Genomic DNA, 27,742 nt, shown 5'->3' on the forward strand with positions numbered 1-27,742 from the left:
TTTCAAGAAATTTTTTATAACAAAAAAGAGCTCGAGCATACTAAGATAACCACATTTGTAAAAAGGTATCATAATAAGCTATCATTTGGCAAAAAGAAAAAGACTAAATTTCATTGATTAAGTAAAATTTTCCTAATTACATGTATAAAAGTCATATAAAGAGTACTGCTAAACTAGTGAAGTACCATGACTACCATCACTATCATGTCTCGTTGAGAACGACAATTGAAGCTTCACCTTTCATGTTTTAACCCTTATTTGCAATTCACTCCATTTAACTTTTCTTCCAACTAAAGTTACTACAATGTAGCCCCATCCCTCTTGTTGTTGAACTAACATTTTCAAATTTTCTCTACAAAGAAAAAGCATGGTGAATTTGACAAAGACTCGCACTACAGCAATAACAATGAGCCTATCTTTTTAGTTAATTCTTACGCTGTATAATGCAAAAGGAACTGGCATATACATATATTTAATTATTTAGTAACTGAGATTTTAAATAGGTAAGCCAACTTCAAATCCAAATACTCCAAAAAAAAAAAAAAAGAATAAAAAAAAAATCGGTCCTTTGCTTAATCGGACCCGGATTTGGGCTTCAAACTCGGGTTTTCGTCGAGATAAAGAGTTTCCAATTTAAAACCACTAGCCGTTGAGAAAACCCTTCAAATTTCACAAACACCTATTCGGATAATCCCCTCAATTTCCTAAAGCGCATTCCATTCCCTTCCATTCTCTCTCACACAATCGCCCTGCCGAGAACGATCAAACTCACCGCCATTCCTCTCTCTTCTCTTTCAATTTCGCAATTTTTGATTTCGTATTTCTTTCATTTTCGATTAATCGCAGACTTTCATCGTCTGTTTTTTTTGTTTTCTCTGTGCCTCCTTCTCTTATTATTGTGCGAATTTGTGGGTTCAGGTGCTATGGATTCATCAAGAAAGGTCAATTCCCTTTACCCAATTCAAGAACCGCTCTTTCCAAGAAAGCGTAGTCGAGAAAACGTAAGGAAACCATCTCTGGGTTCTTTAATTTGATTCGATTTTGTCCCAAATTTAGGGTTTTTCTTTGTGAACGATTTGCCCCAATTCTGGGTTTTTATTCTTTTGGCGAAACCCTAATTTTTATTGAAACCCACCACATGGTTTGATCAAGATTCGAACTTCGAATCATTTTCTTTATTTCTGATTGAATTTCATATGTTGTTACAGTTGGATAGGTTCATCCCAAATTAGTTTTCTGATTGAATTTCAATATGTTGTTTCAGTCGGATAGGTTTGTCCCAAATTAGTTTTCTGATTGAGTTTTGTTTTGTTGTTACAGTTGGATAGGTTCATTCCTGATAGGGAGTCTATGGACATTGGTTATGCAAATGCCGTGCTCACAGAGAGGAGAACAGGCAAAGAGAACCCAGTTGAGAGCTCTGCATCGAGTGTGGCATACCAGAAGCTATTGGCTGAAACACTCAACATGAACCGGAGAATTCTTACATTCAAGAGCAAACCTCCTGCCCCAATTGAACCAATTCCTAGGGCATTGCTTTCACCTCCAAGTCATAAGGCCAAATCCAGGCCCCGGAGACACATTTCTCAGGTATAATTGCATAAGCTTCGGGATTGAATGGGACTTTGGTAGCTTATTTAAACATCTTTTGGTTGCTTTGATGCTAAGTATTTTGCGGGGCTGTTTAGAGTTATGATTTACTTGGGGATGTATCTGTGAGGATGAGCATATGCTGTGTGTGTATATGATCTACAGGAATCCTAATTCTTCCAAATTGAGTAGTCGGAGTGTCTGTTTGTGTGATACATAGGAATATCTCTTGCGGTGCTAATACTTTTGAATATATTGCAATATATCTGTGCTATAGCAAAAGTAATATATTGTCAGTGTGGCTGTGCTGATTCAAGTTGATTTTGTAATGTGTGCGTTAAGAGTGTTGCTGTGCTGCTACTTTTAAATTGGTTTGTCAAAGTGTGCACAGACGTGGGGGGAGAGAGAGAGAGAGTTGTCTCTCTGTGTGTATGACATGTAGAAATACTATGTTCTTTACTGATTCTTTCAAATTGAGAGTGTGTGTGTGCTAGTAATTAATGCTGTATGGTGTTCTTTACTGGTTCTTTCAAATTGAGTGTGTGCGTGCGCGCGCTAGTAATGCCGGGCGGCTGCGCTAACCGATCCAAATTGATATTGCAGACTGCAGAGAAGATATTGGATGCTCCCGATCTCTCTGATGATTTCTACTTGAATTTACTGGACTGGGGCAGCAACAACATCCTTGCAATAGCTCTTGAAAGCACGGTGTACCTATGGGATGCTTCAAACAGCTCCACCTCAGAGCTCGTCACAGTTTCTGATGATGATGGTCCTGTTACAAGCATTAGCTGGGCTGCTGATGGGAGGCACATTGCTATTGGACTAAACAATTCTTGTGTCGAATTGTGGGATTCTATTTCTGTTAAACTGGTAAGACCATTGCTTATATATATATATATATATATTGTTTTTCTTTTCCTTTGAAACAAAACATTTAGTGCTATTACTTACTATGCTAATCACAATGCAGTTAAGAAAATTGAAGGTTCACCATGAACGAGTAGGTTCATTGGCATGGAACAAAGAGATTCTCACAACAGGTTCAAGGGATGGAAATATTATCAACAATGACGTAAGAGTTAGATCCCATATTGTTCAAACCTTCTTGGGCCACCAGGAGGAGGTTTGTGGACTAAAATGGTCTGCCTCTGGCCAACAGCTAGCAAGTGGAGGTAACGATAATCTCGTTTTCATATGGGATAGGTCAGTTGCCTCTCCAAATGCTCACTGGCTTCACAGGCTTCAAGATCACACTTCAGCAGTCAAAGCCCTTTCTTGGTGTCCATTCCAAGCGAATTTACTAGCCTCTGGTGGCGGTGAAGGGGATGATACAATTAAGTTCTGGAATGCACACACAGGCTCCTGCGTAAATTCAGTCAACACAGGCTCTCAAGTGTGTGCTTTACTGTGGAACAGCCATGAACGCGAGTTGCTAAGCTCTCATGGCTTTACAGAGAACCAGCTCATCCTATGGAAGTACCCTTCCATGGTGAGGTTGGCAGAGCTCAGTGGTCACACTTCTAGAGTGCTCTATATGACGCAGGGCCCAGATGGGTTCACTGTTGCATCAGCAGGGGACGAGACTCTGAGGTTCTGGAATGTGTTTGGGATCCCAGAAGTTGCTAAATCTGCTCCTAAACAAAGTCGGATGCCATTTTCTCCCAAGTACTACTGCATTCGTTGAAGGTAATGGAAAGTGACAATATCAGTATATTACCAAGTGACTGGGATCCCAGAAGTTGCCAAGTCTGCTCCAAACAAAGTCTGATGCCATTTTCTCCCAAGCACTACTGCATTCGTTGAAGGTAATAGGAAGTGACCATATCACAAGTAATTGTATCACTGATTGGGACACAATGGAAATTCTGTATCATATATCTGTAAATGCTGCAGAGAATTGCATCTGTTTTTGTTGAACCACAGAGTTGGTGTCATCTTGAGAGAAGTAATAGGATATAGTTGATATAGTACAGTAGATAAATGTTGCATCTGGGGAGAAATTAGATTTTTTTATATATTTTTTATTTTGCTCTCGTTGCTATTAACTGTAGACATTGTTTCTGGAATTTCTGGCATACCATTTCTAAATTGTTCATATGATATCAATTTGTTTTCTTGTGTATATGGTCTAATTCTAATATGTTGTTGTTCGTTGATTGACATAAACAAGCTCCATATAGCATACATCTCCAAAATGCTCAGCTATTCCAAGCTTAAACACGACTCTCCCTTCACATCAGAAAAACATAATTTCACAGGACTAGTAGCTCTTAAAAAAAAAAGGAAAGAAATAAAGTAAGGCATGGTAATTATAGAGCAAAGCTTTTGGTTGTGTAAGAGGACATCTGGTGAAAGATTAAAGGCATCAAAGCAATAAACTCTTTATTAGCGATACTAATATCAAAAGCATCAAAGGAAAAGCGATACTAATATAAAAACGATACTATAATTAGATTGCCACCATATATTGCATTATTTTCCTCTTCCTTAATTTCCTAGTCGCAGCTCTAAATAGAAAACCACATTCTTTCCTCCAGTCAATAGATGCAATCGGCTTTGACTATATATACATCTCTCCTAATTGTAGCACCGCTGGTTCTTATTATTGACCATCTTGCACGCAGTTCTCCCCCTAGACTAATTCTTTCAATAAATAAACGGCAGCCTATAAAGCTAAATGAATGTTCTTTCTTTAATCTGTTCAATAAAGTGATAAACTGGCTATTGCATGCATATAAGAAATTCAAGGGCGCCAGGGTCATTGCAGGCACTGCTGATTAGTGATTACTATACTAAGGTGTTTGATCTAAGCTCTGATACCATGTTATAGGTTTTCGGAGATTGAGGAAGAAAAAGAAGAAAGAAGAAATAGAGAGACGCAGAAGAACTAAATCGTGATTTCTGTTTGATGAAATTCAGTAGTACACTCCATAATTTATTGGTGCATGGTAATATTTAACTGACGAACTCCAAAGTTTTCCAAACAACGAGAGATGATGATGATCGTCATTGATCAATGTCTTAGTTGGAGTTTTCAATCACAAATCTCTTAACAACGTGGAATGCTTCATTTGCAACATCTGAGTATGGATTAATTGAGAAAAAGCCATGTTGCTCTCCATCAAATTCCGCATATTCAATTTTCTTTCCCAACTCTTTTAGTTTACTCCAGTACATCACCGATCTATCTTTCAACATTTCATCGCCACCCACAATAACCAAGATGGGATCAAGATCCACCGTCTCAAGGCGTGGACTGTTTGGTCCAAATGGGTTTGCCAGCGGATGATCCCTGGTTGCCCCTTCTGGCAGGGAAAGCCTCCAAAGTCTAAAGAGTTGACAGTGAAGAGCACAAAATTAGTAAAGTAAAACAGCAAAAAGTAGCTAGAAATGGTCTGATAGACTAATTCTTGAACCCCTAGTTCTCTGGATTTTAAGATTTTGTCTACTGTAGTTCAGACTTGATGGTCTATAATTTATAACCGAGTCATTTACATGTGGAGACGATCATCCACCACTACTTATTAATTGTAGGTCATACTTATATAGTTAATTATCTTAATCATTTTGGATCAGTAGGTACTAGGTCATACTAACTAAATTGGATTATGCACTATTTAAATCTACGATCCTATGAAAATGACTTTCTTTTGGTCTGGTACCTATGACAAGTGTTGATTAATTAGTGGTATAAGTATAACTAAGTCTACCTATGACAACTTATAATATCACGAAGTCCTACATCTTTATCAATAATCTTCATTTAATTATTCGTACCCAGCAGCGGAGCTATGTGTAGGCTTCTCCAAGGTAGCCAGTTTTTGCCATCACAAAGTCAAAAATAGGTTTAAGCAAGTCCAAAATATAAGTTTCCATATCCGAACCTACAATCTGTAAGGATTAAGCTACATGAACCTAGCCTTCAATTAACCACTGCATCAATGAACCATTATCAATTTCGTTGTCATACACTAAGTTTGTAATGATGTTGGGATTTCACCCTCACCTAAAAAAATTTCCTAGCTTCGATAGTAAGTTGCTACCTGCGGCAATCGTTTTGCATTCTGAAAGTTGGCCCAAAATTTGTTTCATCTTTTCCAACCAAAAAATTTGTTTCTTCTTTTCCAGAACGGTGGCATGCATGAAGAAGCATTATTTCCCATATTGGCTTCATAGTATTCATATAATTAATTCGTCAAGCTAATTAAGAACTAGAGGCCGGTAGCTAGAAAGAATTACCTTTCAACTACATCCAATGTCAGCCGTGGCTCATGAGGCTCCTGCTCTGATTTTGTCCACTCCACTCCACCAAAAAATGGCGCCACCAACACGTACCCCCGTACCCGAAGCGGCGCCACCTTGACTGATCCGCCTCCGAGCGAAACCGCCAGGTGGTGAGCTATGGTGCCACCGGAAGAATCACCCACGATAAAAACCCTATCGAAGTCAACGACACCACTACGTATCCATGCATCACAGTCATCGCCACTCTCACTCATCAAGGCCTCCCTTTGCAGCCAATCCACCACACACGCCGCATCGTCCAGCGCAGCAGGGAGCTTATACTCCGGCGCAAGCCGGTGGTCCGGTGACACCACAAGGGCGTTGAGCTCGGCTGCCAATCGGACACATACGTTGCGGTAGTGGGGCCAGACACGTGAGCCGACGCAAAAACCGCCGCCGTGAAAGTAGAGCACCACCGGGAGCTTGGCAGCTGAGGAAGTAGGGTTTGTTAGTCTTGGTTTGTATAAACGGAGGGAGAGGTTGAGGTTTTGGTCGTAAGTAATGTCTTTGAAGATGACGGAACTGTCATCGATGAATCGAATAGGGCCGAAGTTTATGTCTTTGAAAGGGCGACGCCAGATAGAACCGTCGCTGAAGATATGGAGATTGCCACCGAGGTCATCTACAACGTGAGGTCGGGAACCCATTTTTTGGTGTTGAAGATAAAGAAGAGCTATGGTTCATAACTTCATATAGAGGAGAAATGGTACATAGTGGTTGGTTTTTATAAAATGTTCTGAAAGTACATACGTAGTGGATGATAATAAATTGAAATTTAGATGGTAGTTATAGAATTGAAAGTGGAACATGGGCAGTATCAAACGTGGTTTTATTTTTATTTTTTTGTCCTATTTATGAAAACAAACTCATGCATGCGTATACACTACTGCAAATTTGGCCTTCAGACTGTCAGACACCATCACTAATGGTGTCAGTTGGGCCAATGGATACCAATAATCGGTGAGTGACACCAATAGCAATGGCCCAATAACCATTATTAACAATGGTTTCCTTTGCTGGCGTGATAAAGACACAAGTAACCCACTATCAAAGTCTAACTATATTACTCCGGAATAAAGTAAACCAATAGTCCACTACAACTACGTAATAGTTCATGCAGTGCATTTTATGTATTAATCATGGACAACAGGACCATAATTTAATTAATTAAGGAAATTAAGGTGAACTTAAGAACTACAATTGGGGGACCGTTTAACATAATTTTAACCACATTATAAACAGAAAATTATATATACGCATGACTTGAAGTCTTGAACGTAATTTTAACCTGAATTTTAAGTTTTTTAACCCATCATGATCTGCTCCAAACAAAGTCTGATGCCATTTTCTCCCAAGTACTACTGCATTCGTTGAAGGTAATGGGAAGTGACTATATCACTAAGTAATTTTGTCACTAGTTGGGACACAATGGAAATTCTGTATCATATATCTGTAAATGCTGCAGAGAATTGCATCTGTTTTTGTTGAACCACAGAGTTAGTGTCATCTTGAGAGAAGTGATAGGGTATAGTTGATATATTACAGTACATAAATGTTGCATCTGGGGAGAAATTAGATTTTTTATTTTATTTTTCATATTGCTCTTGTTGCTATTAACTGTAGACATCGTTTCTGGAATTTCTGGCATACCATTTCTAAATTGTTCATATGATATCAATTTGTTTAATTTCTTGTGTATAAGTTAGATATGGTCTAATTCTAATCTGTTGTTGTTCGTTGATTGACATAGACAAGCTCCATATAGCATACATCTCCAAAATGCTCAGCTATTCCAAGCTTAAACACGATTATCCCTTCACATTAGAAAAACATAACTTTACATGACTTATAGCTCTTCAAAAAAAAAAAAAAAAGGTAGGCATGGTAATTATAAAGCAGAGCTTTTGGTTGTATAAGACGACATCTGGTGAAAGATTAACGGCTATGGGACTGGGTAAAGCAATAAACACTTTATTAGCGATACTAATATCAAAAGCATCAAAGGAAAAGCGATACTAATATCAAAACGATATATACAATAATTAGCTTGCCACCATTGTAATATTTTCCTCTTCCTCATTTTCCTAGTCGCAGCTCTAAATAGCAGAAAACCACATTCTTTCCTCCAGTCACTGGATGCAATCGGCTTTGACACTAAATATACATCACCTAATTGTAGCACCGCTGGTTCTTATTATTGACTATCTTGCACACAGTTCTCCCCCTAGACTAATTCTTTCAATAAATAAATGGCAGCCTATAAAGCTAAATGAATGTTCTTTCTTGAATCAGTTCAATAAAGTGATAAACTAGCTATTGCATGTATATAAGAAATTCAAGGGCGTCAGGGTCATTGCAGACCCTGCTGATCGATTGATAAAGTAATCTGGAGTTTACATCCAAAATCAATTGATAATGGATGAAGTGGCCTACTACAGTTCAGACTTCACACTTGATGGTCTATCCTTTTTAAATGAGTTTTAATAATAAAAGAAGAAAAAGGTAAGTTATTGAGAGATCAAAATTAGAGGAAAAAAAATTACCGACAATACTTGGAGTTTGTTGGCATTTTGGTCTTTCAAGTTGCAAAATAATTATTTCGATACCTCAACTTTATATTCAATAATGAGTTTGGAACATGCAAATAAATTTGTCATTAAAATAATTAAGAATAACTTTTTGAATTAATCTGATGAAAATTTGACAACATATACCAAATTTAGTGACAAAATGTAAAATTAAAGTAACAAAGTGATGATTTTGAAATTTGAGATATCAAAATGTGAGTTGATTATAGTACAAGTTCTATATATTTGATTTTGGGTCTCAAAAATTGTATGATTGATCATACATAGACTCATGGCCAACTATCTTTACAATATTAAAACCAACATAATTATTCATTAGTCTGTTTTAAAAATAGAGGGCAACTGAGAATTGTCTATTTGTTTAACATCTTCCTGAATAAATTTTTCTGATTCCCAATAAACACATTATTAACATCAAATAAACCCTTTTTGCCTAATTGAAAATTTTTTCTGACAAAAAATAAAATATATATTCTTACTACTGGCTAATCCAAAAATTATCAAAATCTATTAATTGAAAATTTTTATAGTGTTTTAGGAAAAAAGAATGCAGAGAGAACAGTAGAGAGAATTTGGAGAATGAGTTGTGTTTTCATTTTTAATAGGGGCTTCTTTATATAGATGATTACAAGTAAAGAATCAGAGTCTTACAAGAAAATATAATCGTACTATGATTAGGATATCTACGATGACATTTGTAAGACTAACCATATTACAACTTGGACAAGACACCAGAGTTTGGGCTAGACACATAAATTAAATTTCCTTAAACACTCCCCCTTGTGTCGCCCAAATGTGGTGCTCCTCTCTTTGCCTCGTCAAAAACCTTGTCGAGTAACACAAAACTCAGTGGAATAAAAATAACCTCGGTCAAAAGAGAAAAAGAGTACAACACAATCTGCACGTTTAGAGACCAAACATGTAGGCATCTCCCCCTGATGTCTGCATCTTCCGCTGATGACTACCATCATGGGAGTTTGGATAACTTCCACAAATGATGCTACCAACATGTTTCTCGAAAGTGGATTTAGACAATGACTTTGTAAACAAGTCTGCCACATTGACCTCATATCGAACCTAGTTCATTTTGATCTTGGGGAGAGCCTGTTGTTGTTGATTATGCTTGGTGTTGTCGCTTTTGATGAAGTCTTGCTTCATTTGTTCAAAGCAAGCAGCATTATCCTCATAAATGCTCGTAGGCTAATCTGTGGTAGACTTCAAACTACAATTGCTTCAAACATGTGTAATTATTGATCCAATCCATATACATTCACAAACTACTTCATGAAGAACAATGATCTCTGCATGGTTCGAAGATATATATAGTGACTAGGGTCTGTTTTACAGACCTCTAAGATATCGCAGTCTAACCCATGGTGAACACACAACAGTTTGGGAATAACCTTTGTGTAGGTCAAAGAGATTCCCAGCATTAACAAAACCTTCCAAAATACTAATATCATTTTGGAATGGGGATAGAGGATGCAGGGCAGTGTTGGCGGCGTTCCTGGTGTGTGATAGGTCCGAATCCATCATCTTTATCTAGGGATAGAACAAGCTCATATCTTTTACACCACTCCAATGGCGTCGCATTGGTGCAAAGCTATACCTAGCTAACAAGTTCACTGCAAATGAGATGTTTAGTCTTGTACATTGAGCTAAGTACAATAATGCGCCTATTGTACTCAAGTATGGACTTCTGCCTCTAGCAGATCTTCGTCATCATCCTTCGGACGAAGAGGACCCTTTTTAGGATAAAGACTACAGACGATCCACTACAAGGGAAAACCCCTTTAGAGACAAAAGTATAGGCGACATAAGTCATTTGCGTCACTAATAACTATAATGGGTGGCACAATTTTTTAGTTTGTCACCAATAAGTTGTCATCTTAAATTAAATTTATATTAATGTTTGCTTGACAAAATAATAAAGAAAGGAGACAAAATCTTTTTGTCTCAACTTTTTATTAGAGACAAAATATAATTTTGCCTCCTATTGTTTTTATAATTTAGGCAGTTGGCCTTTATTCCACCAGCGGGAAATCAAAAATTTAATTGAGAGGAAAAAACATTGAGACTTCAAATCTCCAAAACGGTGTAGTATTATGTAAAAGAGGATGAGGTATAAATACCTTTTTTTCTTTTTTTCTTTTTTTTCCTTCTTTCATCCTATCCACCGCGAAATCTATTTTCCCAAGCGTTCACAACTTCGAACCTCAAACTGCCAGCAACATGAACTCCACCTTCGATCGACAACTACTTCATCTCCTCAAACCTCAAACTACTACATCATCTTCTCTCTAATCTCTTCTTTTCACTTCTCAACCCCAGCAGCCCAATCTCAAAATCATCCTAAATCACCAGCACCAAACCCCTTCATCTTGGGTTTTTTATCGATCAGGTAAATTTTTAATTTTTGTCTTCTTTTCTTTTTATAATTTGATTTGTTTCAATGGGTATTCTCAATTTTCAATTGTAATTGTGTTTTGATTACAATATACCAGTTGAGATGATGGGTTCTTATACTGGTAAGAAAACAATGGATAATTGTTTGGGATATGAATTCTTGATTGCTGTAGACTTTTCAATTTCAGTATTGTTATTTTTTGATGATATCATCTCTCTAATTTTGGTTTTATATTAATTGGGTTTTTGTTTTTGTTTTCTCACCCATTTAGAATTGACAATCTTGTTTATTTAACATATGCACGTCTTGATGGAATTGTTGGGGGTGGTTAAGTTTTATGTAGAGAGATGAACTCAGGTTTAAATATATTTGGATTTGATGTGGTGGATAGTGATGGCTTCAGGAACTAATTGTTAATATAGGGAAGTGACTGTAATTGGTTCTTTATATATATATATATATATATATATATATATATATATATATATATATATATATTACTTGGACTTCCAATAGCCAGAGAAAAGGTTATTGAGAGATACGGCGGGGTTCTTGGATACAGTTTTGTATGGAAAATCCAAAGCATTACTTTCTGCTAAGCGGAAACATAAAATTGTTCTTATAGTCTCAATTGTCACACTCGTACTATTTTCAATCTATGTTAAAGTTTACAGTTTGTGTCTTTATATATTCCAGGAAAAAGGGAAGCAGAATCGCATCAGAGAGCATCATCCGGATTGAATACTAGTATGATTCTTCTTTGCTCTTGCGGTTTTTACTCTATGTTTCTCTTTAGTTTTGTTTTGGAATTCATTGTCTTCTGTAGGTGATTGTTGAAAGTGCTAAAAAGAGTGATGCAACTGATCGATATTGAGAAGAACAAGTAAGTTTTCTAATTTACGTATATTTATGTCATATACATTTTGACATGGCCTTTGTCTTTGCTTCTGCTTATAATATGTTAGATGTAGGCTCATTAATGTTATGGTCCTTAGTAGTTTATAAAGAAGCTGGTCTATGATCAGGAAGAGTCCTGTAATGTCCTTTTTGTTGTGTGAGAAAGCGTTAACAACCTTTAATCACAGCTTACTTATATCTTTACTAATTTTCTGCGGACCATATCTTTTGGCCTTGAAAAGCTGAAATTTTATTTTGCTTTTGTCTTGATTTGTTTTTTAGGTTTTGTTGAGCTCACTTCAATCCAAAAATTGCTTTAGTATTACACAAAAGGTGTCCAGGTATGCTCTAAAGTTCCACGTAGTCTATTAATATCTTCCTCTCTCCTTTTTATTTTATTTTATTTTATTTTTTATGGTTTATGCGAGCTAAGACCAGTCTTGAAACATGATGGTAGTGGACATGTATATAATAGAAAAATAAGGAAAGACATTATATGATTTTGGATATGTAAAGTGTTTATTAAATTGCATATTTGTTGGTTGAATAAGGATTATTTTGCTAATATGGATCAAGAGGCAAGCACAAACACGTCACTGCTAATGCTAGCTAAGTGTATTAAATTCCTTAGATTCAAATGTATTATTAAATTCATATTTGAAAGTGTTTAGATGAATTTTGTACGAAAGCCAAGTAGGTGAAATAATTCAATTTAGGAAGCTAGGCTAAGCTAATCATATAAGGATGTAGGACAGTTGCAGAAGGTGATTACTTAGATGAATAGATAGACAGATAAGCTTATATCTGTGATTTGGTTTCCAAATCTACGATCAATCTGTCTTCAAGTTGTTCTGTAGACTATAAGGGAAAAAGGAACAAAACACAAACAGCTACCTATGATCTAGCAAATTTAATTGACCAATAACGCTAGACACAAATGCATCACTTATGAAGGAATAATTCTTGGTTGTCATTTATTTTATATCATTTTTGAAACAAGTAACAAATGCGTCACTGCTAATGTTTATTAAATTCATATTTGTGTGATTTGGTTTGTCTGTAGCAAGTAGTTGCGCAAAATTCAAAAGCATGAACACTGCTAATGCTAGCTAAGTGTTAAATCTGATCAGTAGTCTTCATCATGGTGCTACAATTGTAGTGATGATGTGATGATCATTTTTGAGGTATATGTCTTTTGATTGTGTATTTTATGCTTCTATGAATTAGCGACCTGCCTTTGTCATTTTGAAGGTTTAGATTCCCTGAAGGCAGGGACATTGTCTAACTGTTCCCGACAAGAATGTATAGCTTTTTTCTTCTTCCATTGATCGATGATCTCCCACAGAAATTTATACCAGACACTCATACCTACTTATACATGTTTAAGTTCATAATGTATGTAAATAGGTACATCTATATATTTTGATGGGAAGAGAATAATGTGATCTGTACATGTCTATATATAAGCTATTACTTGAGAAAAACACTTTTAATATGTTCCACAGCTAACTTGCAGGTTTATGTAGTTTTCTCTCAAGGACAGATTATAGTTGGATTAAGAAGTTTGCATCTTTCAGAGTTGGAAAGACTCTACATTTAGGATGCATAATAGATAGTGTTTCAGTTCAACTTTACTTGCTATCTTTATATTAGTTGCTATTTCCAACTCCACTTATTACAGATTTTGGCTTTAAATAAAGTTATTTTTATCTCATATTGTAAACCTTGGAAGATGCATGATCATTTTGTTTTTAAAAAACTAGTTTCCTTGTTTATCATAGGTGGAGTTGGCCGTTCTGTGCCAGTTTCATCTCAGGGACATGTGAAGAAAACTTATGGCAATATTCTACGGCTAGGAACTCATGCTACAACCAATCCCACAAAGAAGAGAAATCAAATTCCGATGGGTGATGAGCAATCCAATCCAAATGGGAACTGTCATGAACCTGTGAAGAAGGCGCGTGACATTATAAAGAATAAGTTGGGAACTCCTGGTGTGATCAATCCAAAACTGAAGAGAGTTCAACTCCGAATGGATAATGAAGAGTGTATTCCAGATGAGAATTGTGACCCTCCTTTAGATCCAGAACCTGTGAAGAAGACCCGTGGCATTACAGTAGGGTTGAAAGCTCATGCTATTGTTAGTGCAACCAAAAAGAGAATTCCAATCAAGATGGACGCGGATCAAAAGCTCCCTGAGACCGTTGAAGCCAATGCTATGTTTGTTAACGAGATTGGGTCATTCACACGCAAATTAGCTCCACTCAAATTCAAATGGTGGAGACAAGTACCAAAGGATGCCAAGAATGACATCAAAGAGGCTCTGACAGTGAGTTATGTAATATATCTTTTCTGTTTAGTTCTTGTCTAATTTAGTAACTTCTTTTTCACTTTATTGTAGACTAATTTCGAGTTTGATTGGACTGACCCAGAGCTGAGGATATTTGTGGGGAAAAAGATGGCCAAGGCATTTGGATCTTGGAGATCCAAGTTGCATGGACATTTTAAAAAGTATGCTCATGATTTAGAATATGCTCGAGCACACCCACCCGGAGAAAAGCTCTTTGGTGAAAGATCAATAGATGAATGGGAGTGGCTTTGTGACGAGCTGTTCATAGATGAAACCTATCTGGTATATGAATTCATCTTTATTGATATTGTTTAAAGTTCTTTTATTATATTAACTGTATATTAATGTCCTGTTATTGCAGAAACGAAGTCAAGTTAATGCTGCAAATCGAAATCAGAAAGAGTATAATCACTGTGGAGGTTCGCGGCCTTACCAAAAACATATGGAAGCTGCACTTAAGGTAATGAATTATTTATAGTCTTTATTACAATAAATCTGTTGGTAACTAGACATGGTGGTGTCTTACTTGGTGATGGTTCAGCTCTTGGTTTAACTTTGTGTGCGGATATTGATTTATTCTTTGAGAATAATAGAAACTAGTACACACATACATGTAGGCAACTCTGAATTCTGAACTGATTGATTGCAGATTGTGCAGTTTTCTTTCAAATTTATTGGTAATTAACTTCTTCCCCTGTTTTTCTTTGTTTATTTGCCTTTTCTTTCACCTCATGTCAGACTCGATTGTTATAATTTAGTGTATGTGTTTTAAACTGGGCTGTGAACCTGCTATGTGTTCATAAGTATTATTTCTTGTTTGATCAAATAATTAGTATTGCTTTTTCTATAGGTTTCTGAGTCATTGATTCTTCTATATGTTTCAAATGACACAGATGAAAGGTCCAACTTGAACATTGAAGTTGTCTCTTCTCTAGAATTAGGAAAGGCTAGTCTTAGATATTGCATCCAGCGAGGTGCACTTCAACTGAACCAAATGGTTAGAGTTAAGGAGGTTACTACTGCCTATTGAAAATATATTGTAACAGGAACTATCAGTAAAAAGAAGGGGCATGTCCTTGGCCCTTATGTTAGTACGCTTCAGTCATGTTAAGTTTTCTTGTGATTTACTTTTACGAATCACTAAGAAGTGATATATTCTCACGGTTCTGAGTGGTTTTCTGCTTGGTCGTAATATTACTTGAGCCTGAAATCTGCATGTGCGCTTGCTCCTTCAGTCTGTTTAATTATTAATCTGCTCATGTGTTTATGGTATTTATTGGCATAAATCTGCAGGTTTGAGGTATTGAGTTAAAATTGAATATTTTAACATGTATTATATGCATACTGATCATATTAACTTTTTATTTTGAGCACAAACAGAAAGGTAAAAATGTGTCTTTTGTTGAGAATTAGAGCGCTATGCATCAACATCGTGACGGTCAATGGATCAACGAAGCAGCTGAACAAACTGGGGTTAGCTTTTGTTATAAAGATTTTCAATTTTTAATCTTGTTTTTATCGCTTTTTAATTAATTATTTTTTTCTTCTTCAATTATGTAGAAGAAAATGTTAGGAGAATTGAATCAAACAAAGGAGAAGTTAGCTGAAGTGCTTGGGGCTGCCTCACTTGATGAAATAGAAGTTCCCGTCTCTATGCAGTTGGATATCTTGGCAAATGGCGTTGGGGTTGCAAAGGGTAGAGGCATTCGCGGTCTGGGCTATGGTCCACGGAAGGAACCCGTCCATTATTCTGAGAGTGATAAATCTGCAAATACTTCCGTGACAGAACAAAAGGTGATTGAGCTGACAGCCACGGTGGAAAAGCTTTTGAGGCATATCAGTCACATAGAAGAGCAACTTGCTACTGTTGAAGGGTATAATGTTCATTATTCCAGTGATGATGATGATGATTATGATAATGGGGATGATGATGATGATGTGAATATCTATGGGGATGAAGATGAGGGTGCAGACTAGCTATTAGGACCTTAATGTTGTTTTCCGATGGAACTTTAGTTTTATATTATTAAACTAGAAAACTTGTTTTTGCTACCTATTGTCTATGTAGAAGTGTAGAAACGCAAAACTTCACTTTCTCTGTTATACTATCTTTTCATTTATTCAATGCAATTAAATACTTTTTTATTTAGTTTTATTTAGTGTTGAAATTTGTTATATAAAATTGATAATTAGATATTATATTCCCAGGTGTCAAGGTGACATTTTGTCACCAATAATATATAATCAATTAAATATGAAAATAAAAAATTAATTAATTTCAAAATATTCAAAGTATGGGTGACATACCCATTCCGAACAGTTTGTCACTGATTCCCAAAATCCCGCCATTTTATTCAAATTACCCGCCATATATAGAATATCTGCTCAATTGTGAAATGTTTTAGGTGACAAAATGTAGGCGTATAGGAGACGAAAAATACTTTGTCCCCTTTATTTTTGGGTGACAAAATTTAGCTTTTGTCACTAATAAGAATCTGTCACCCACTATTAGAGACAAAATTAGAGACAAAATGATTTTGTCACCCATACCTATGGGTGACAAATTTGTTTGAATGTGAGACAAAATAGGTTTGTCACTAAAGGGGTTTTCTCCTGTAGTATGAGTATGCTTGAAGGCTTAACAGTCAAAATGCCTAAGCATCCATCAATACGGTGCTCAAGTTCCCAACTGAGACAAAATCATGTTTTCCCAAGATCCTTAATCTCAAACTTGGATTTTAAGTGTTTAGCGGTTTCCTTTAACTCTTTAAGACTTTCAAAGAAGATCATGTTACAACATGAACAACGATAGAATCGAAAACTTGTCACTGAAACGCTTGAGCATTTACATATCCCTTCCCAATCAAACATTTAGCGAGGGTTTCAACCTCATTGTAAATGCACTCCGTGGTCTAGAGCCACTTGACTTGGGTGAATGAAGTCCACTAGGAACCTTTATGTATATTCAATATCTAGATCCCCATAAAAATACGTAGTAACCACATTCATAAGCTGCATGTTCAGTTATTTAGAAACTACAAAACTAACACAAGTAGTGGAGTGCAATGACATCCATTACGAGAGAATATGTCTCCTTGTAGTCGATTTCAGGGCGTTTTGTAAGAAGCCTTGTTTCATAAGGCGAGATTGCCATATCTTTTTCTCATCACACTTTCTAACGAAGACCCATTAGTCAATAGATTTTATGTTATGAGGTCTTGACATCACTGGGTCGAAAAACCTTCGTTTTCATTAGAGAGTCCAACTTAACCTAGATCACATCTTTTCATTTAGGCCAAATTTCATTCATCAACGGAGCGTGGTTCGATATCATCAGACCCAACAAACTCATGCGCTATGAAATACGTGAATACAACATCAATCATGATGGAGTTTCTATCCCATGACTCATGCATACTAGTGTTATTTTCAGAGAACTCTATATTCTCAAGAATATGTTCTGATATTGAGGTGTCCCCCAACAATAACCATAATTTGGAAAATTCTCATGAGAGGGATCTTGAATGTCGATGATCAAAGGATTGAGTTGTGCCAAATTATCCTTTGAACCGATGGACCTCCCACGCATCCTAACTGGGGCCATGGCCTGTAACACCAGAGTGCCACTCTCTATGGAGTTGATGCCATGCCTACCTCCATATAGGGTGGCACTACGTCCTCTCGTAGAGATGTCCATCCTTGCAGGCATGTTTGCAACAGATATGTGTGATCTCGTCACTTTAGCAGGGATCAAGATGAGATATAGTAGGGACAGACTACCACAATTCTTGTCGTTCATGTTGAACATCTATGTTCTTATCTCCCCCTAACGATAGGAAGATTGTCTCGTCAAAGTGACAATCCACAAATCTAGAGTTAAAGAGATCGCCTAGCAAGGGCATTAAGTGGAAGGCGATTGTTGGAGTCTCATATCCAACGTATTTTCCTAGTCGCCTATGAGGACCCATCATAGTGCGCTATGGAGGTGCATTAGGCACATAAATGGCGCACTCAAATGAGCGTAAGTACGAGAGACTTGTACCCAGTCACTAGCTATAACGCAGAGAGAGATTGAGTGGCGGTGGGTCATAGACGAATTAGCATAGCTGCATGCAATATTGCATCACCCTAAGAGGATATATGGAGATTGGTGCGCATTATCAATGTCTGGGCTACCATTGTGGTCATTTTCGCGAGACCATTTGGGAATATGATGTCCAACATCAGTCCCAATAATATGCAATAATCATCGAAAGTTTTCGATGTAAAATCCTTAGCATTGTTAAGTTGAATTGACTGAATGGGATGATCTGGGGAGTGAGCCCGTCGCATATGATTTGTGCTAGGAGTGAAATACAAGCAGCATTACAAGTGGGCAATGGCACAACACGTGATCAAGATGTTTATGTGTCAACCAACATCATGAAATATTTAAATGTCCGCAAGTTGGTTGAATCGGTCTATAGAATCTCCTTGGATTCTATATAAGAATGGGATGAATATTCTCATATCCTTTGAGTAGGACAGTCTCGGTCCTAATTTCCCTAAGGAACATGCTTTGTAGAACGAGCGAGAGACCTTAGAAGCAATCAATGAGGATTTTGGTTGGGCCTGAGCGTCTGAAACACTATTTGAAGCAAAGTTGGTGATTGCAACATCATCTGGGGTACCATTACCATGATTGACGCCATCCATGGTGTCATGGATATTGACTGTGCCAGCCTTAGGCTGGCGGTAGACGGTGGTGGTGCTAGAGGCAACGACGACGGTCACTCTTAGTCTTAGAAATCAACCTTTGATTCGTGCTTCGTTTCGCTCGAAAGAATGGATGTCCGTGTGAAGTCTTTAGTAGACAGATCATCATATCATGACTAGGATAACCTATCCTATCGTGTCAAAGCCAATATGTGTCTAAATCCAATATATCTGCTCTCATAACTTTGTTGGATTTAATAGCTCGAATAGTGGTGACATAAAAACCACTAGAGAGACACATAACTTTCTTTAAGATGTGTCTATATTTACAATCATTAGAGGTAGTGAAAGAAATTATTTTCCTTTCTATACATACATTTTAGCATGGAATTTGTTGCCTCGAATAGCTCAATAGGGTTGAATTCGCCCTAAGAGCGTAGAGAGTTTTTGTGACAGTAATCAAGGTGCCATTTGGCAATAGGAATTTTGGCAATTCCATGTCCTTGAACTAAACTTGATGACCCAGCCATTATAGTCACGGAGGAATGTGTAGGCAGCATCTCTAAGAATGATTGCCTATGGCGGTGAATGGTGTGTGTAGTCACACTATCCGCAAGACTCTAAAGTTTTCTAGGATTCATTCCTCAAAAGCTTAGAATTGAAATGTAGTCATAATGAAAATGACTTGAAATTTTATTCATAAGCCAACGGTATACATCATTATTTCTTTAACCAAAAGAAAATCTAATCTAAAACTAGCTAATGCAAAACAAAGGTAGTTGTTCGACTCTATTCGGTAACTCCAAAATAAATATGACCAGGTGAGTAGAGAGATGTCGGTGGAGCAAAGATCGCTTAAGTACCACTTATCTCAAAACCTTCCTAGACATCATACTTACTTTGGATGAGCCTAGTTGAAGAAAAACTTAACCAATGACATTTACAAAATATATGGCAATTGCCTATTACATCTCTTGGAAAAATAAAGACTCATTCAGAATCGCTAGTCTCTTGATCTTGGCCTGATTTGAAGTCTTCAACCCTTAGTTCAAGATCACCTTTTTGATCTTCTTGTTCTATGTAGTGAGCTTCTCTTGCTTCACAATATGTTTTGTAGGCGGTGAAAACACTCTCACGAGCTCTACAAACATGTTCCCAATGACCAGATGCTCCACATTGAGAACATACATCTCTGTAATCAGGATCCCATGATTGAAGCACTTTGAAAGCATCAATATTAGGATGGCTCTTAGTGTTGGTAGCGCCACCAATATGGCCAGAAGAATTGCCTCCCTCTCTCTTTCCACGTTGACCTCTTCGGTTTCGTGTTCGCCTATTTTGGCGGTTATCTTCCTCATTAGAGCGAGAATATGGACCAGAATGTCCAGAAATGTCCCTAGATTTAGGGTTTCGCTCTTGGCACCCTTCCTTAGGGGCACGACTATAATTGGACTCTGGAATATGTTCTGTTTCCATGAGCCTTGAATTATAGTTCTTCATAAGGATGTTTTCATGCTTTTCAGCGACATTCATAGCTCCAATGAGCTCATGAAACCTTGTGATTTGTTCTACAGTAACATTGATTCGATAGTTCTTAGCAACAATCAAAGCAGAGACAGGGAAGGTAGAAGGAGTCTTATCAATTAATATTACATCTGTGATATCTTTTCCACAGAATTTTATTAAGGATTTAATGTGAAGTGCTTCTGAGTTGTAGTCAAGAACTGACTGGAAATCACAGAAGTGGAGGATATGCCATCTCACTTCTAGGTTAGGAAGCAGGGAGTCACAGACGTTGCTAAATCTTTTTTTCGAGTGAGACCCACAGCCTTCTGGGGTCTTCTTCGTTCATATACTCGTACTGGAGAAAATCATCCATATGACGAGTCATTAGGATGATGACTTTCACCTTATTTTCCTCCAAGGCTGCTTTATTTGCTTCCAAAGCTTGAGCTCGCTCAATAGTTAGCACGTCCTGGCTAGGCTCGAGAATTGTATTCAGGATTCTATTGGCCTTGAGATGCTGGCGGACATCACGAACCCACTTGTGATATCCAGAGCCAGTTGTTCCCAATGGAGCAAAGTCCAGTTTGTTCAGGTTACTCATCCTGAAAGAGAACAAGAAAAAATGGTTAGTTTCGAAGCAAAATGGCTACCATGAAAACAACAAAAAATTTTGAGCGTAGTCGCTCCCAAGAAATTAGGAATTTCTGTGCGTAATCGCTCACAAGAAATTCAGTTCCAAGAGATATTGGATTAGATCGAAACAATGATGTGTCTGTGGTCAATTGTATCTTCTCAACAAACCCTAAGTTTGGAGATCTCTATAAGCTCCAAGCTTGGAGATAGCACGAACCCCTATAATTCAGCTTAGGTCTCCCCACAAAAGAAGAAGGAGGATAGAAGAAGGGAGGTTGCAAGTCCCCGAGAAAAAAGAAAAGAAATTGAAAGTACGGAAAGTGGGAATGTTTAATAAAAAAATGCCTCGAAATAGGGTTGCTGGAAAAGTTGGTTGAATTCTGGTCGGAAAACACTCACCTGATGTCGGTTTGGTCGTCGGTGGCCGGCGTTGGCCAGAACTTGGCCGAAATTGCCCTAAATAGGTTATCACTACTAGAAATCTGTTCATAGACATCGCATGTTTTAAATCGGTCGGACTTGCCCACAACGTAAAAAAGTAATCTAACATCGTTTTACGAAAATACCGATTTAAATGTATGTCATTAACATCAGTTCTTAAATTGACTAGTGTTAAAAGTTTAGTTCGAAAATTTGCGGGAACCTATTTTTGCAAAAAACGCTAAGTCTTTTAAGTGAAATGAAGAAGCGGGGACTAAAACTCAAAACTTTCACACTTACAAAAAAAATTGCCCCAAAATAGAAACAGATCGAAAACCCTAATGTTTCTCTCGCTCGACTCCTTCATTCTGAACTCACCCCAAACTGGATCTCATCCCAAACTCGACCTCCATTCTGGACCCTAAGCTCACTCGAACTCGCCGCCATTCTGGAGCTCCTCATTGCTTCCTTCATCTCCCTCTCTCTCCCTCCCTAGTTTCATAGGTAGCTAGCTCACACAAATCGAGCCATGGCTCCTCCCAGTATTCTCGGTCCTCCCGAGTTCCACAAACCCTCACCCACCACCACCGCTCCGCGCGCCACCCCAACCCAAATCCAAACCCGACTCCAAACCCACCACCGGCCAACCCTTCGTGGACCTGATGGTGGCGAATTTCAACGACGTTGGAACCAAGCACAACCTCCCAATGGGCCTAACGGAGAACGACTCTGCCACGTTTCTCTCCACCGGCAACCCCTACCTTGATCTCTTCTTCCACATCATCCCAAACACTCCAGGCGACTACCTTACCTATGGGACTCCAATGGTGGCCAGTGTCGTGTCATTGGCTTCTTCCTTTATCGCAATCACTTCATCTTCTTCACATTCATATTCTTCTTCGTTTTTAACAAAACTAAGGCACGCGCCGAGTCTGTGACTTTGTTTTGTAGTCACGCCCTTGAGAGGGAAGAAGCACATGGCTCACACAATTGCTCACACCACTCTCGGCCTCACCCAGATTTCTCCGGTCTTTGAAGCCCCAAAGGTTTTGCTCTGCTCCATTTCGCTGAAATATTTGGAATTCTAAAATTGCTTGGCATGCATGTGTTATTTGTATAGAGATTTTGTTATCTGGATTAGTTTTTGGTGTTAATTTTAGGAAAATAAAAATCTGATCTAGAACTACTTTGTAGTTGTTCATGATTGTTCTTATTAGTTGTTTGATTGATCTTGAGCTTTATATATGTAAAGGATCGATCTATTTTGATGTGGTGATTCGATTTTTGTGTTTATGTGATTGACTTTTGTGGAATTGAAGCTATACATAATATGTGAGCAATTTGATTTTATTGTAACTGGATTTCGTTGTGTGATGTATTGATTTGATTGTGATTTATGAAGCTCACTTTCGTGACGAAAGAGATTGATGTAACGGAATGGAAAGGGGCAAGTGTTGGTGTTATGCAGAAGGACTTGGCGAAAGATCAGAACTCGAAATTCGAAAATCTGATATTGAAGAAGCTGGATTCCTGTTTGGGTGGGGTGTTGGCTGAGGTCTTGACTGAGGAGGACTTCACAGGAAAGTCTGGCTAGTCTACGGTTGTTAGGCTTCCTGGTCTTGGCTAGAAGAGGGTTGGCTTGTTTGGGCTTGGACAATTTGGTTCGTCTACAGAAGCTTTTAAGGGTCTTGGGGAGGCTGCAGCATCAGCGGCAAAGACTACTCAAGCAAGTGATATTGCTATGTGCTTGCTTCCTCGGAGGGGTTTTCTGCAAAATCTTGCCAATGTTCTCACACCTGGTTCGTTTTAGCTTTACTATTGCCATTTTGGTGGGCCATACTTGTAATTTTTATGTTGATTGAGTTATCTAGTATTGGATGGATGTGATGATAATTATGTTTTCAGGGAAACTAACAGAAGAGGCCTCAAACATTGCTTCCTTATATAGTTATGTTCTGTAGGTAGAGGTTCTGGGCTGTTGGTTGGGCTGATTGGGAAAAGGTGAAGTTTTCTAAGGTTGAATTGCTCCCAAAAGGCTTGGAAATCCGGTTTCAATTGCTCGCAATAGGCTTGGAAATCTAGTTTCTTTCACAAAAGGTATGGCCTTCAACAATATTAGTTGCTCTGTTTTTATTTTCCTCCAGTTCAATATTGCATGTAAAATCCTTTTCTGAACTCAACCATGCTTTGTTCTTTATTTATTCAACTCTTAAACTAAGGAGATATATCATTTGTGTTTATCTACTGGATGTGTGGTTCTAAATAGCATCATGGTCTCAGAGTTTACTGCATGATTATTTTTATTTGTTGTAAATAGGATCATGGTCTGAAAGTTACACATTTTGTTGAAAGAAGTTATTGTGCGTTTGTACTATTGTTGTGCCTTTTTGGTTAAGTTCAGTTGTCAAATAGGTATGCACAATCTGATGCTTTTTTTGGGTAGGCAATTGAACCTAATATTCTTTCAATGGTTGGGAAATTGAAAAATAGCAAAGCGTGCAATGAAGTTATAAACTCTTTACACATCTGTTTGATGGTGTAGGTTAAGTATTGGTGGATGGGAAGGTGATCAACAAAGCCGGTACTCCAGTATCTAATAAAGCTGTTGTAAAGAATATGGATGAAGTCCCCAAATATGTATCTAGGTGATTCACTTTAACAAATCAATCTGCACTTCATTATATGAGAATCATTTTATGCTCGAACTTTGGTAAGACCTGTTATGCTCGAACTTCAGTATGTTAATCTTTTTTTTCCTTCAAATTTTAGTTTACAATTGTAGCTGGGGTCATACTATTAATATTTTTTTTTTTTTTTGCAAAAAGACTGAATCTTATATTTGCTATGGATTTGTTGGCTTAACTTTGTTGTACCTGGAGTTATGCTTTAGGATCTGCACAATCTTTTTGGGTTAGTAGTTGAATTAGTGTACTTGGATCACATGCTATACGGATCAGCAATTTGAGACTAGGGAATGAACTGAGCTAAAAAATAAGTTCTTTTTTAAGTGGCAATATATGTTTAGTTGCTTGGGCAAAATTCGAACTGAATGATAGGCTCTAGATTTACTGAAAGTTCTGCATTGGTAAACATATTTCCGGAGTAGTCGGAATCACATTAATGTAAAGCATCCATTTTCTTGAATCAATGTAGGTCCTGACATGGAGGATTTGAAATGCGTTGCTGTACTACCATTGTACCATATATATGTTAATGTTATTCATTTTGAACCTCCCTACCTTGTATTTTCTTTATTCTGAATCTTTCAACCTGCTTCACTTCTCCAATTGTTTCTCTAGCTTGTCTTGAACAAATCTCAAAAACCTTTGTTCTTATCTTTTTAAGAGAAAATTTGCATTGCTTTTGTGTTATCATGTAAAGTTGGAATAGATATCTAGAAGGGAAATTTGTAATGTTTTTGTCTGTTTCTCCTTTGGTTATTGTCACAGTGGTCCAGGCAGAGCTGGTATATGCACCCCACCATTGCATTCCCACTTGGTTAATGTGGGGTTTGCTAAACTGTAGCATCTTCCATATAACAGGAAAGTGACTAACTCACTGATTGATCTGGGAGTCACTAAGACTCACACCAAACCACATGTTCAAGATATAAAGTCACTAAACTACATCAATTTAGGTCATAGGGAAGCGAGAGATTGCTCTTTTTTGAGCTCTCTGTTTGATTACTCATAAAGTTGGTGCTTCTGCAGTTGTAGAATCTTTGGTTCTTCAAGGAGTTCTCCGTGGTTTTAAGGATACAAAAACTCATCTTATCCAAGTTTTGTGTCCCTTTGTGCATGAATAGTCATTTTCAAAAGATAACCAGTTATTTAAGTGTTAAGTTGTCTGCTGCCTGTTATTAACTGATAAGCTGTAGGAAGTTATAACTTATAATATACCTTCATTTCATGGTCAATCCTTTGAGGAGTTGTATTATTGGCATGCAAGTGCCATTAGCTCAGTTACAGCCATTCAATTTTTCAGATTATACAAGTTCTCATCGAAATCTTATTGTAAGTCTAAGAGTTTAGAGTATTCCAGGTTGCAGATGAACTTGTAGCAGAGTTTTCTGACCCTATCAATGGTGTCACATCCCCTGATCAAATTGACGAGGTGCGCATTGAAGTGGCTGATTATATACAGAGTTTGATGTAGGAATGTGACTGCCAAGATATTTTTTGAGTAAGGCTAGCTAGTTTTGGCTTTGAAGTAAAGCTTGGTGTGGAACTTTTGTACATTGTTGCTCATATGTTTCCAAGCTAGCTTTTGTAAGTTTAGGGGTTTATTTTGTGAATTATGTTGAATCATGAATTTGGAAAGAAATTTCCAAATTAATGGGAAAGCCCCTTATTTTGGATGATGAGATGCAATTTTTTTCCCAGCAATAGCTAAATGCAAACTTTTCACATCATGCTTGTCAAAATGAAGTGATATTAAAGCATAATAAAACAGTAATGCCAAGGAAAACGAAGTCAATTGAGAGATTAGAAATCAGTATCAAAAATGAAATCGATGTCCTATGATTATTAATATATCGAATTGTAACTCAAAACCGATGTAATCAAAACTACTGCACATCGATTTCTAATCACCAAACCGTAATCTATTATGAACATACAAATCACCTACCATGGAGCAAACCGATGTGCGGTCAAAAGGTGAACGTCATTTCTGAATAAAAAAACGATGTAGAATAAAGATACAGACATCGTTCCTAGGAAAATAATGTGGCAACCTACATGTAAAAATGGCCACGAACAAACAATACTCATAGGAACTTATGTCTACAAGTGTACTGGACATCGTTTCTGGAATAGAAATACAAGACCCACCCGAATTCCACCCTGGAATCCGAAGTGGCCCTGCGGGACTCACCTTTAAAGGAGATTTACCAAAAATTTCGGCATAACCTCCCTTAAAAATGAATAACCCAAAATCCTGCGGAAAACCAAAATTCACTTCTAATAATCCAACCATAACTCCTGGAGCCACCCTGCTCCCAAATTCAACCAATCCCATCTCAAAGCTAATAACATCATACATAATCTCCAAAAGGTAAAAGTTACTACAATCACCAAAGTTAGGTCATAGACCTCAAATATAATTCATACAAGTTTAGGTCACATATCCCTTAGTAATCAGAGCATTCTAGGAATATAAATGGACAAGGAGTGCAGTAGGTTAAACAGGTAACCTACAGAATGTGATGGCGGAAGCAGGTGCGGTCACTATGGCTCACACTCGTACACCGAGCAGCAATACTGCAATCTGGGCATTTGAAACCGAAGGGCCCAGGGAAAAGTATATAAAAACGTTAGCGTGAGTGGACAAAAATAAATAATTGAAAGGAAAAAGGAGTTTATACTTTTCCACAGTTATATCAATAAAACTCCCGATGCATGCAATAATTAAGAAAACCATGAGCAGCTCCGCTCAAGAAAAACCGACTAGCCCCGCTAGTCCAAAACGACAACAAAAGGATACGGGGAAAAGAGTTCACCATACGGGAATAGAGACCCTCAGGCTCTACCTACCCTCGACTGCCACTCACACATAGATTGTGCGAGGAGGAGAACTAATAACCTCAACTACCACTCACACATAGATTGTGCGAGGAGGAGAACATTACCTCGACTACCACCCACGTGAGGAGGAGAAAGCTACCTCAACTGCCACTCACAAACACAAAGTAAGTGAGGAGGAGACCTAATCACATGACCCGCGTATGGTGAGGAAGAAGATCGTCGAAAGCCAATAAATCTGTATAGTTTCCCCACATATCTCACGAAATAAGAATCCAAGTGTATAAAGACGTGACCCCGCACGCCAAGATCATCTCAAGTTCAAAATAAATAGGATATAAATAAGTATAAAGTTTTACTTCATCGAAATCTTATTTCGTAAATCTCATAATAATCTCAATTAGCCGAATATAAATATAAAACAAATAGTATAAATTCTGAATCCGCATAAATCAAAGTAATGTCAGAGATCAATCATGAAATTCAAAAATGTAATACGATAAGCAATTTATCATTCGGAAGCAAATAAATGATTGCATGCATCAATCCTTGAAAATAAAAGTCCACTCACAATATGCGGTCAATCCTGACGTCGCTCGTGATTTTCCTCGTATGGAGACTCCTCTCGTCCTGTACGAATAACATTCATAAATATATATTTCACAGGATGAAATTTTAACTTTACGATACTTAGAAATGGAAATTCAAAACATCCCCCTTCCTAAAATCCAACTCCTCAACTCTCTACAACATCCATCCTTAATACTCCAACATTAATCTTTCATCGATGTAATATCTAAAGTGAATCCGAAAGAAATTCGGCGATCGAACTCACGAAAATCGATAA

General features: G+C 37.4%; 3 protein-coding genes across 3 annotated transcripts; 2 read left to right on the forward strand and 1 right to left on the reverse strand.

The window, feature by feature from the left end:
* Positions 1–647: 647 nt before the first annotated feature.
* Positions 648–3,510, forward strand: LOC112192980 (cell division cycle 20.2, cofactor of APC complex). The gene is made up of 4 exons (XM_024332953.2): positions 648–1,001; positions 1,321–1,590; positions 2,194–2,463; positions 2,564–3,510. The coding sequence occupies exons 1-4, from the start codon at positions 924–926 to the stop codon at positions 3,275–3,277; spliced, it is 1,332 nt and encodes a 443-aa protein (XP_024188721.1). The 5' UTR covers positions 648–923; the 3' UTR covers positions 3,278–3,510.
* A 996-nt stretch (positions 3,511–4,506) lies between these two features.
* On the reverse strand, positions 4,507–6,599 carry LOC112194892 (probable carboxylesterase 15). Its single transcript, XM_024335144.2, has 2 exons — positions 5,833–6,599; positions 4,507–4,921 (listed from the first exon to the last, which is right to left on the reverse strand). Exons 1-2 carry the CDS (start codon positions 6,522–6,524, stop codon positions 4,615–4,617), a joined length of 999 nt encoding a protein of 332 aa, XP_024190912.1. The 5' UTR covers positions 6,525–6,599; the 3' UTR covers positions 4,507–4,614.
* Positions 6,600–13,672: 7,073 nt separating this feature from the next.
* LOC121052290 lies at positions 13,673–16,055 on the forward strand. Its single transcript, XM_040517003.1, has 5 exons — positions 13,673–14,098; positions 14,171–14,401; positions 14,481–14,579; positions 15,500–15,592; positions 15,680–16,055. Exons 1-4 carry the CDS (start codon positions 13,673–13,675, stop codon positions 15,530–15,532), a joined length of 789 nt encoding a protein of 262 aa, XP_040372937.1. The 3' UTR covers positions 15,533–15,592; positions 15,680–16,055.
* Positions 16,056–27,742: the final 11,687 nt, after the last annotated feature.

Source organism: Rosa chinensis, chromosome 3 (genome assembly GCF_002994745.2).
Source record: "Rosa chinensis cultivar Old Blush chromosome 3, RchiOBHm-V2, whole genome shotgun sequence".
NCBI lineage: Eukaryota > Viridiplantae > Streptophyta > Magnoliopsida > Rosales > Rosaceae > Rosa > Rosa chinensis.